The sequence below is a fragment of the Manis pentadactyla genome, chromosome 14 (assembly GCF_030020395.1).
Source record: "Manis pentadactyla isolate mManPen7 chromosome 14, mManPen7.hap1, whole genome shotgun sequence".
NCBI classification, from domain to species: Eukaryota; Metazoa; Chordata; class Mammalia; order Pholidota; family Manidae; genus Manis; species Manis pentadactyla.
This window is the reverse complement of record NC_080032.1, coordinates 52,038,013-52,050,939: the sequence shown is the minus strand read 5'-3', so window position 1 is coordinate 52,050,939 and position 12,927 is coordinate 52,038,013. Positions and strand designations below refer to the sequence as shown.

Sequence of the window (12,927 nt, the reverse complement as noted above, 5' to 3'; positions counted from 1 at the left end):
CATTATCTTAGATGATTTCATGTTCACGAACTGTCCAGAATAAGATAAACAGGCAGAAAGTAGAGTAGTGGCTGTTTGGACTGGGGAAGGTAGGAAATGGGGACTGGCCACCAATGGGGTTACTTTTACGGGGGATGAAAATGTTCTAAAACTGTGGTGATGGTTAAATACCTCTGTAAATATACTGAAAAACAGTGACCTGTAAACTTTAAGTGGGTGAATTATATGGTATGTCAATGATATCTTACTAAAGCTGTTTTTTTTCCTTAAAAAAGTGATAGGTGCTTTCGAACCTGTGGATTGTTACTAACACTGAGAAGAGATTTTATAATTCTTTTTCATGAATAAATGGCTATTTGAATACTTGTGGATACATATACACTTTAGAACCTCAAAAGAGAATTAACTCACTTAAAAAAATATCATTAAGAAAAACTCAGAAGTATCTGAAATACATTAATTTTCACTCAAACTTTCTTCCATATTACCTTCATCAATGAGTTTTAATACACAAAATCTTCTCAATTTTTAACAGCTTGACAAATAGAATATCATTTAAGATTAATTAAATCTTATATATTTAGTAATTCTGTGCATTCAATAAGGTTCATAGTTTTATAGTAATATTTATAAAAAGCTACTGTGTCTGTTTTGTTTCAAACTACAAGAGTAACTAGAGGAGGAAATCGCTGGAAAAATAAAATGTTTCCCAGAGCTGAAGAGAAAATCTAATCTTAAAATTAAAGGACCCAACACCTTCTAAGAGGGGTTAACAAATGTTCCACACTTGGACACGTCTATATGTAATTTTAGAAAAGCAGGATAAACAGATGGCATTAAAATTTGGGAGGGCTTGGGAGACAAAAAAAAAAAAAAGAAAAAGGGAAATCAATGTGCAAAGGTTCAACTTACCAGAAGAAAGAAGTTTCCTACAGCAATCTGAAAAACCACTTAAGGCTGCCAAATGGAGAGGGAACATTCCATGTATGCCACGCCTAGAGTAAAGAGGACAGTATCCTCATTTCAATTCAAGAAAAGTAGTTATTTACTTAAATAAATTACAAAGAAATACAATTACTTAAATAAATTACAAAGAAACTCAGATGAGTCAAAATCTTTAAAATTTTGGAAGCAATCTGGCAAAAGGTTGAAGGTGGGCATAATTTATTATCCAGCAATTTTCCTCAGAATACAGTTCTCCCACCTCAGCACTACTGTTAATACAGGTATTGCTGTGTGTGGGGGGGAGCTATTCTGTGCATGTAGGATGCTTAGTAGTGTTCCTGGGCTCTACCCATACTAGATGCCAGTTAACACCCTCCTCCCCAAATAAAGACAACCAAAAATGGACATCTGCCTAGGGAGCAAAATCCATTCTCCCTGCCTTGCTGTTGAGAATCATTACCACAAGGCAAAAATGTTCAAGAAGGTTCACTACAGTAATTTTGTCATAGTAAAAAACTGGAAGCAACTTGTTTGTAAATAAGGAAAATGAATAAATTGTGTAATGTTTATATAATAATAATAATAATAATAATAAAAAGAATGAGGTAGAATTACTTGTACAGATGTGAAGAAAACCCATATTTACATAAGGCAAATCAACTTCCCATTAAAAAAAAAGTTGCAGAAAAATGTTTAGTATTATACCATTTATAGAAAATTTAAAAGGTTTAAAACATGTTAATAAATTTAAATAAATGTAATATAAAAAAATACATAGGAATGATAAACATTCATTTAAGCCAGAGTATTTACTTCTGCAAAGCATGCAAGAGAATCCATCTTCCAAACAAAATCTTACATGGAAACTTTAATATATAAAATTGATAAAAGTGTACTATCTGACCAAAGTGGGAGGGGAGGATAAGGGATCCTTTGCAGCAGCTACTAAGGGGTCCCTGAGCTCTGCAGCACAAAGTCTGAAAACCACTATCTATAGATAGTATTGTCTGGATGAAAAGTATTCACTATATAATAAACTTTCTTGGGTCTTTTATATACTTTTAGATTAAAAATACTTAGACCATAAAACATTAAAAACTCTGATCAAAACTACACATATCTCATAATCTAGAAAGAACTGGGGTAAAAAAAAAATATATATATATACATAAATGTTATGCCAGTTTACAAAATGAGATCATATTAAACACTCTATCACTTTGTCAACACAAAACAGAAAAAGCTCAGGCAACTAAGTACAAAGTTGAGGATAAAATCTACATTGCTACTTGAAATATCTAGAAGACTGTAGTTCACTTCTGTTTCCCACCAAGCTATCAACACCTTGGTTAAGTACTTACTTTGCAGTGTCAGCACCACTTGTAATAAGAGTGTTGATCAGCAGCTCATGGCCGTACCTTGCTGCTATGTGCAAAGGAGTGTTTCCATTTTTATCCTCACAGTCAATTACAGCTCCTGCAAATTTAAAGGATGTACTTTCAGACTCTGGACTATATAAGATCAAGTCAAATCTACTACATGGAAAGTAATGTACAATGCTATTCAAGCATAAACCAATCGACATAGCAATTTAACTAGATTTCATTCAGAGTGCATGTATTGGGCCAGGTACTGGGGTTACATATGGTATACTTGAAACAATTTTGTGAATTGAGCATAAGATTTTAACAGATTTAAAATGACAAAAGGGTTCTGGGGTACTGTAAATTTGGAAACCACCATCGTAAACAATAGTAACACATTTCTTCATAGCAAGACTTCTCAGAGCTTTAAGATGCACACTGGATGTGTCATCAAGAACACACGCAATGCTTCAAGAATTACTTGATCATGAACCTATGTCTACATTTTCCCTGCAAAACCTTAACAGCTATTATCTTGAGGACACTAACTGAACACTTCCTTGGAACATTGCTTAGAAACACTTCTTTGAAGTAAAGCATCTGGAAGTTTCTATTTAAAAGTTCAGCTTGCCTAGCACTAATTCAATGCAAAAGAATACAAGTTCAGAAAATAAATGAAAATCCTAAAAATAGTTTAAAATATTCAGAAGGGGAAAAAAGAGAAATGCAATAGAGTTTTTTAAATACATTAATACAAACTGCAGTGGAAAGGCAGCTTTCTACTTAGCAGTGCTTAAGAAAAGCCAGTTCTAACTGCTGGAGAATTTATATTACAATCCAGGGGAAACAAAACAAAAATAAATGAAAAACAAAATTACCAAAGATACAAACACACTGCATTTTGTATTCTTTGTTATTTGATTTTCATGTGATTAGAAACCAAATATTAAAATTATTCAGACTGTGATGACAATTTCTCAATACCATCCATTTTGTGCATGTTTTTTTTACTACATTTAAGAAAAAAAACAAATAGAAATACTTTTTACCACTCTGGATAATGGTTTGTGATCTGGAGAATCTACCGTGGAGGGCAGTCATGTGTAGTGGGGTTTTCCCATCTTTGCTCTGAAATAATCAAACATAGGAGACTTAAACTTATTTTTATATCCATAAAATATAATCTTTAGTTTTATTTTCATTATCCTCTTACATCTTTATTTTGTGTAACTATCACTCATGCATTAAGTTTAACTGAAGCCTACAGAGGTAAAATAGCTGTTCCAAATTATGAACTGATATTTTTATAATGTACATCATGAAGCACAACTATACAAAAAAACCTCACTGCCTATAGTTAATCAAAAAGCTCTGTGTTGTAGATATGGTATAATCTTAGTATGATTTTTATTTCATAGCTGGGGAAATTGAAGCACAAGGATATTAAATGATTCAACCAAGGTCACATAATCAGGAGTGATACAGCCAGGATGTGCTTCCCATGTTTCAAAATTTCACATTGTTACAGTTCTTTCATTCTAAGGACTGCTGAATCCCTCTCTCCACCAGGGAAAAGTGATGTCAGAATTAACTTCACCCACTATAATTCACTTTAAAAGCTTTATATATTAACTTGTTTATAATTATTTGTAACAAAAATATTATTAGCCAAATTCTCAAATTACTTAAAATAACAGACCAGACTAGCTGTGCATGTTGTATTTAATATAGAAATTCTGAAATTCTGAACTAAGTTCCAAATATGAAGAAAACAACATCTGACTTAGGTGATACCTTTTATATTTTGAGTTAGGTAAAGTCTTTTCTTCCCTAAAATTTTTGGGTTAACCAGAACACACGTGACCCTGAAAGTAAAGAAATTGTTCAGCAGTTCCTGATCCCTAGCAAAATTCAGCCTATCTTCTGTGTATATATTCAGAATTGAAATGTGACAAGGGTCCTAAGTTCACACTGAAATTGCATAATGTAGACCTTCTTAAGATCCCCGAAGTCATAATAATGGAGCATTAGACCAATTTCATAAGTACCTATCTAGGTACTTGTTTCCGTAATTTTTCAAACATCCAATTAGCAAGTTATCTGAAAGAATTTTAATCTTTTGGAGGCAATGTTTGCACAGGAGTAGGAAATAACAACCAGCAAGCAAGTGAGCAAACAAGCTCAGGCTCTTGAATACGAATCCCAGCACTACCACTACCACAGCAAGACTTGGCAGAAGTTGCCTAAATTCTTGAGACTTTACTTCCTCAACTGAAAATGGATATAATGCCATCTTTGCCTCAGAATTGTACAGAATAAATCTAATCAGTCTTTGTAAAACAGCCATGTAACTAACACACCAGTGTCTGCTATAAAGTATTATTTCTATTTGGTGTTTTATTTATGTATCAGTTGTGATTCTTTCAACCAGGAAATAAAAACAAAACAAAGAGCACAGAAACATTTTGACAGAGATTTCAGTTTTCAGAGTCTTTTCAAAATGTTCCCTATGTAACATATGTTGATTTTCAATGTTTTTGTTTGATTTTAATTTTTAATGTTTATTTTAACCTTTTACCTACAGTCACTTCTTACAAAAAGCAAAATAAAAACAAAAACTAAACTGTAATAGAAATTTGAGTTCATAAGATGAAATTTGAAATACAATTATAGCTAACATTTATATATATGAGAAGAAGTATGTTCCTGGTATCATTGAAAAACCCTTCATATAGTCATTTTCTCACAACCCTGTGAGATAGATGCAATTAACCCTATTTTATAGACTCTGGGGTTAAATAACATGACCAGGTCTCATAGCTAGGAAGTGGTGTTGTCCTTTATGATAAACTGGTAAGTGGCACTGGATTAACATTTTTACTTTCTAAATACTGACATTAAGGACTATTCTAAATATACAAAGGAAAAAGAGATTCAGAAAACCAACTGAGAAGTCCACCTTAAAAGATCTTTTTAGCAGGGGGAAGGGCACATTTATTTCTCTCTGAATTGGGAGCGTCGATGGGTAGATTTTTTTCTTAAGTTACCTTAAATAATTTACAAACAAATCAGAAGTTTTAAATAATAAATAAAAAGATACACCAAAATTTGAAGATTTGCTTTCACAGGGAACCAAAGACAGAAGCCACAACAAATAAGCCACAAATATCCCAGTGATTTTTACATTTAAATTTTAAGTCAAGTATTTGGGTATTTTATTTATGTGACCAAAATTTTTATTAAAAAGAACAGGGTGGAGTAGGAAAAAGTATGCATGGAAGTGACACAATGCAGTGGGGCTCATGTGAGGCAAGGTTATAAAAACCAGCCCTCCAATGCTTTTTAAACTCCATTCATTTTGCCTCTATGCTGTACTTTGTAGGACAACTGATTAAAAAACTTATAAACTGAATAATTATAAACCTAAATTCACATTCCAATTTCTAGTCGTCTGTGGATAAAATGAGAGTTTCTGTGGCCAGGATTCTCACTGGGCCGTGGTTGACTAGCTCATTGCACACCTGTGGGCAATACATGGCTGGTGACTCTATAAAAAGAGCTCCACCCAGTGCTCTGCGCCCAACATGGTGGCAGGTCTGCAAGGCTGCAGGAGAGCAGAGCAGAGCAGAGGCTGGAGTGGTGGCAGCGCCAAGGACAGAGGCCCAGAGGACGGCTGTGTGGGATGACTGTGCAGAGAGAGGTCCAGAGGATGACTGTGCAAACAGAGGGACCCAGAGGCAGACACCGGCCTGCTGCATGCAGACTCGCTCTGAGTGAACGGGATTTTAGTGACTGACCTGCCACCGTGAGAATAAAGTTGGGTATAACCCTTTCACCCCAAGAACATTTTGCTGTCATTTTCTTTGGTCACATTGAATCCATAGCAAACTTGCCCGGGGCTGAAACCCATTGGCAAGACATCATCCATAACTAGAACAAAGACAGAACATCAAAATGGAGAGCTGGGTAGGAGGAAACACTGAAGCAAGGAGAACATGAGGGCTAGCAAACATAATTTTTTTATAATAGAAAGCAAGTGTTAAAGCCTTAGCTCCTTAGTCAAGTAACAATTGACAGGCACCGATCTGACACATATAGGCAACAGGTGTCAGGAATGAAGGTCTATTCTTGAATGTATATGCATTCTTATTGATTGAAAACTCACAGCTACTAACAATTTTTATATACTTTCAGAGCTGGAAGGTACCTGAGAAGTCATTAACAACATGGGAAATGTATTGTAGTAGAAGTTGGCAATAAGATAAGGGGACATCTGCATATAAGTGGGATGTTTACAATCTTAGACAAGATGAAGGCAACTTTTATGAAATCTATTTTTAAACTAATATCATAGGCTGTTGCCTTCAAATCTACTTCACCACATCTTAACTGTTTTGCTAAAATACTCCCTTGTCTTATGTAAAATCCACCATTGAATTTTGTAAATCATTAAGGAGGTAATTTGAAATAGGGCCAGTGGATTTAGCATCATAAGGAAGCCTCTTGTAGGACTGTTTTTACATTTCAAAAGAAAATACAGACTTAAGAGAGACTAATTTTTTTTTTAATGTTCAGTTCACAGGTGTAATTACACTGGTGTAATTCACAGTGATGTGCAGCCATCACACCACTCTGTGTTTCTAAAACTTTATCTTACCCCAAATGGAAACACTAACCATTAAACCTGTTAACTAATTGCTAACTCCTGGTAATCTCTAACCTACTTTCAGTAAGAGAGACTAATTTTTACCCCTTGAAGATAGCACCATATAATTAAAAAATGTGTAATAACTCTATATAGGTAAGCTTCCTGTATTCCATGATACCTAATATTCAACACAAAAAGATGATTTTGATTACAGTCATTTTTCATAAACAGGTGTCTGTCACAGACTTAAAAAATTTTGTTGTGACCTTTTTTTGAGGAATGTTGAGAGAATTCAAACATTTTCGAAATAGCCTAATCTTCATTAAAAAATATTGCTAGGTCTTTGAGGAACCAAAACAAATTTTTCTCCCCAAGGGAGTTTTTTCTGGGCCCAGATTATCCAAACAACAGGAATTCTTCAAATTAAAATAAGTAGTTCAACTCTTAATATCAATAGATTTCTAGTAATAAACTATTAAAAAAATTTACTAGGTGATTTGATTGAGAACTGAAAGCTTTAAATGTATATTCTTAAAAGAGACAGTTTAACCATAAGTGTAAGTAAAGGTTCTTATGAGACCTCATGCTCTTTTCCTCCTTGGGTGTGATATGTATAAATTTTGTCCTTTAGCTGGGAGAGGGCAATTTAGGGCAATGACCTACTTATAGATGGACTTGCTGCTGTTACAGCTGCCAGAGTGGGTCATGGCATTATCAAAAGCTTCTCTAAAGCTGAGAGGTAAGGAAACGGACTCCTTTCTCTACTAGTCTGAAAGACACCGGCTCATCACACCTGTAAAAGGAAGCAATCTTTTGTAGCTAAGGCTTTGAGACCCACATTTTAAGCTTAAATGTTTTTACTAGTCCTAAATGGCTCAATTTTGTTTGTGGTTTTCTTTTCTTCATACCACAATATATGGTCTGACAAGTGCTCCAAGAATGAACTGATGAATTAGTACAGAAGCAATCAGTGAAAGAAAGCATCTTGGAAAAATCTAAAATGATGCTTATACATTATAAGGTAGTGATGTTCAAAACTGGTTACATACGCTTTTTTCACACAATTACACTGTCAAAGTACATTTATTTTGGCTCCAGAGTTTTCATATATTTCTAAAATTAAAATACTCAATCTAATTTTTGGACCAAAAATCCAAAAAGTCACTATTCCTTATATGCAACACACTGATATTAGTCTTTCATTTTTCTTAACATTGTGAAAAATTTCAAAACAGAAAAGTTGCAAGATTATTACATTGAATACCCGTATTACATCCCACCTGGATTGTACCAACATTTTACCATATGTGCATTATCACATGTTGATCTCTCCACCCATTCACCCAATTATTTGATGCCTTTCAAAGTTAGTTGCAGGCATCATTATGTAATTACCTCTAAACATTTGGTATGCATATTATTAACTAGGGTTTGACGGTGGTTTGTTGCCTTCTAAAGGAAAATTTACATGCAATTAAGTGTGCAAACCTTAAACACAGTACTTCATGAGTTCTGACAAATGCTTATTTACAGAACATAAAGCCTGTCAAAATACAGAATATCACCATAGCCCCAAACTGTTCCACGATGCCCCTTTCTCATCAATCCTTCCTCCCAGAGGAAACTTCCCCTTGCCCTCTCAACTATAAAATCTGGAACCCCTTATAAATGGAATTTTGTCTGTTTTGGAACCTTACACAAATGGAAATAGTATATGTATTCTTGTGTAAGGCTTTCACTCAGCATATTTTTAAGATTCATCTGTGTTCTTGTGTGTATCTGTAATTTGATCCTTTTTATTACTGAATTGTTTTAAATACTGAACTCTTACATACTATAGTACGGATTCTGATTTTGTTCCATACCTTCATATTGACATCAGCCCCATTGCCTACTAGAAGCTCTAAACACAATGCTCCATGTGTTGATGCAGCAGCAAAGTGCAAAGGAGTAAATCCTTTTTCATTCTTTTGATTTACATTAGCACCACAGTCTATAAGTTCATTCACTACAACATCTTGTCCATTATAGCAGGCTACATGAAGAGGTGTATTTCCATAGGCATTTGGTTCATTCATCTATTGGAAGAAAAGTCAGTGTTAAAGTTGTCTTGCTAATTATAATTATCATTGTTGTGAGTTATTTTAGCAGTGTGGTTGCAACAGTTATTAAAGAAAGAAACACAGGGATAATTACATAGACAAGGCTTATAATTCTAAAATTCTCTTAAAATAATGAACATTAACAGCAGCATCTGGCTGGATGAATTTTGGACATTCAGGGAATATAATTCACATATACAATGTCTACTTTATGACAAAATTGAATGACTCCAAGAGAGATGCTTTAGGAAAATGAAAATTAAAATAATGTATTTTAAAAAGTAAAACATACTAGATAAGGCACAATTACACAATTAACTCTAAGAATTGAACACAAACTGAAAATTCTGAGATATATTTAATAATGTGCATATTTTCAGCCTTTTTACTTGTAGTGACAAAAGATTATAAAGTTGGTGATGAAGTAGAGACAAGTATTTTTTTAAAAAGTGGCATCCTTTTCTATACATTTTTGCAACAAACTTGGGCTCTACATATTTTCCAGTCTTACATGTTGACATTTTACCAAAATAAATATGTCCAAAAAAATAGCTCCATATTGAAAATAATTCATGCAATTTTTTCTACTTCTAATAAGTAAAAATGGGTGAATACTTGAAAGTTTACCAGACTTTTGTGCCTAAATAATTTGACCTTTGCCCAGAGAGACATCTTGCTTTTTGCCTGTGTCTGCTGGTAGGTCATCTATGAAATACCTGATAGCACAGTTCTTGTTTAGGGTGGAAGCTGGCTACACTGGATCTCAGAATAGGATTGGCCATAGCCAACAGCTTAGGGTAGGGGCTGACCACACCATATAAAGCAACCATGTGATTCAGAAATGGGGCTTTGGGTTCCTTCGCATCAGAGAATTTAGAACTTCAACCTTGTGGGCAACTGATTTCTAGTAATAAACTATTAAAAACATTTCTAGTAATAAACTATTTTTATTACTATCATGCTTATGTAATGGAGCTCCAATAAAAACTGAACACAAAGCTCAAGTGAGTGCTTCCGGTTGGGAATACTATATGTACATTGTTATTATCGATGCTGAAGAGTAAGGAGTCTTAACTCCATGGGCAGAAGACAATGGAAGCTTTTTGCTGAGAACACTCCTGGACTCTGCTCTATGTGTCTCTTCCTTTGACCAATCAGTTTGTATCTTTTCTGTGTAATAAACCACAATTGTGAGTATGTTAATTTTTGAGTCCTTCTAGTGAATTATCAAACTTGAAGATGGTTTTGAGGACCCCACCCCCAAAAATGTAGCTGGGTCAGAAATAAGAGCAGTCTTATGTGCAGACTATGCCTTCTAACCTTGTGCTCCAACTTAGTACAACTTTAACATTTTCTTTTCTGAGATCCCTGGTAACAGAAATTGGAGGAAGTGAAAAAGTAACACTTAACTTTAGTCAAAGTACCTTGATTTCATCACCAAAATTTAGGAGATACGGAATAGATACTCCCTTAGATCCTCCAGAACTTAGAGAGATTGAATTTGTTACTTTATGGTAATTTGTTATGGCAGCCCTAGGAAACTAATAAATCATGCAACTGGAGGCAATGTGTTCCTAAATGGCTGTAAGTCCAACCACTTACTTCAAATAACACTGTGTCACTAGAGTCTACAAATGATACTTTAGTGTCGATGAAGTAAGTTTTAAGAATTGTACCAGAATCGACTTGAAAGAGTGATCAAAAGCAAGGCAGTCTCATCCGTCTAGATCAGGGGTCTTTCAGGCACTGTGTTATTCTGGTGAAACAGAGGTATAAGAACTGTTGACTTGAAATAAAACTGTATCTGTTTATATTCTACAAGAGCCTAGCTAACAATGTGTTTGGTTTTTTGCAGCTTCTCACAATCCCCACACTTGTAATGTTAACTATTTGTTGCCATTAGGCAAAGTGCTTCATATAATTCTTAAATTAAGAGTCTATTCAGCTCTGCAGTTCTACCATGTAGTCTTTGTCCAACTAGACTACCACCTATCTTTTTCTTGCTTGTTTTTTGCAGCTGACCTAAATTACCTCCCTGTAGCAGAGCCTTACCCTCTCTCCTTCTAATGTGCTGCTTTTAATCTGTGTTTTGAAGAACCAGATGAATTTGTCAGAACTGTACTTAAAATAAGAGTAAATATACAAAGAGTGGGCATAAAATACATGTGCTTAAAAGGATGACCTGTGAAAGTTATAGGTATTCTTAGCTGTCTCAATTCAGGAATCAAATACACTCAGAAAAGGCAGCAACCCTTCCTAATCAAACAGATGTATGTAAGTAAGGAACATTTATAGTTGATGGGCAAGAGGCCTCTGGTTTTCCTGCCTAGCTCTTGCCAATATACTATAATGTGACAGTCATTTAAAGGGAATACTTTAAATAACTTATTAGCCTAATTGGGCAAATAAGACTAATAATAACCTAACCACTTTGGAAATATAATCCAAGTGTGTCTGATTCTGGTTTCCACAGCTGAAATGGAGCTAAGAGCCTGGAATGTGATAGAGAAGAAAATCTTTTGTCAATCATTCACCTTGGAAAATGTCTTAATATACTTTGACTATTTCCATGTCTTAATCAGATATCAATGCTGTATTATGTAAAGGACTGTAAATATCCAGTTAAAAGATATAAGTATTATTGTATGAAATCATCTTTAAAATTTGAAATAAACTTCTGCCAACAATGAGATCACAAACATATAAATGCTCTATTCATTTATCCTGCTCAGTCTATATACCCACATCAACTCCAAGATCTAGAAGGTACTTGACTATGCTGATCATCCCGCTGGAGGCTGCTGCATGAAGAGGTGTGTAAGACTTCTTATCTTTACATGTCACTTCAGCTCCATGTGCCACAAGTAATTTCACTACTTCAATGTGACCTGAAAATGTGTTTATGAAGAAAAAAATAAGCAGATGAGCATAAGGAAAATATGAAACATAATCCTGAATATCTTCGAAGAAAGGTAAAATGCAAATCAATCATATAATGCATGATAAGTCACCCAAAAATCACATTATAACTAGAGAGAGGATGGAAGAAGAAATAAAAATTTTGGATCATTTTGATAAATGTTGATAGAGGCAACTAATAATTGAAAACAATACTTAATTATTTTATCCAATGATAACCCGGCAGTCTATAATCCTTTTGCGTAGATCTTGTTTTCAAGGTTGTTTTAATACATTCTCAAGTTCTGAAGTTAGCTTTTTTATGTCTAACGTAAGACACTAATTTATGTTTCTCTGCCTTACTGGAATCTTCTACTTGAAAATCTGGAAAATGATTTCAGCTTGTTTCTTCAAAAATGTTAGGTCTTTAGAACATGTAGTTAAAAACCTCTTCTCCCCTTTTACTTCCATCAGTTGTCCTTAACCAACTTAGTCTGCTATTCACCCTTGCATAATCAGGATAAACTAGGTTGTATGTGCTAAGGTTAACAACTCCCCAATCTCAGTGGCTTAAATTATTAGTGTTTAATTTCTCACTAACACTATGATAGCTCGGCAAGAGGGCTCTTCTCAGTCACTCTAGGCCCCAGGCTTATGCAGCTGACACCATCTTGAATGTGGCCAGTCACTATGCTGGAAGGGGGAACAGACTGCAGAGGCTCACAAGAGCAATTAAACACGCTAGCCCAGAAGGGATGGCTGCTTTCAATTCTTTAGTGAACTAGCCTCAGACCTCACTGAACCACACAAAGAAGCCAGGAAGAGGGACATGTATCTGGAAGATGAGAGAACCACTTTTCTCCTTTGTACTCCTAGCTCTTTATATCAGATTATAAAGTGCTTTCTCCTCCTATTATCTTTCCTACTTCTGCCTTTGTTCACAGGCTAATGTTCTCCTTAGATGTTTCCT

General features: G+C 34.6%; 1 protein-coding gene across 7 annotated transcripts in view; it reads right to left on the bottom strand.

The window, feature by feature from the left end:
* The window catches only part of ANKRD28 (ankyrin repeat domain 28), a 223,431-nt gene that overhangs the window by 32,239 nt on the left and 178,265 nt on the right, over positions 1–12,927 (bottom strand). For all 7 annotated transcript variants that reach the window (XM_036901013.2, XM_036901012.2, XM_036901016.2 and 4 more), the window contains 5 exons: positions 11,805–11,947; positions 8,823–9,035; positions 3,359–3,437; positions 2,307–2,421; positions 913–995 (listed from right to left, as the gene is read on the bottom strand). In XM_036901013.2, coding sequence (XP_036756908.1) covers positions 913–995; positions 2,307–2,421; positions 3,359–3,437; positions 8,823–9,035; positions 11,805–11,947 — 633 coding nt within the window. The remainder of the gene's footprint in view (positions 1–912; positions 996–2,306; positions 2,422–3,358; positions 3,438–8,822; positions 9,036–11,804; positions 11,948–12,927) is intronic.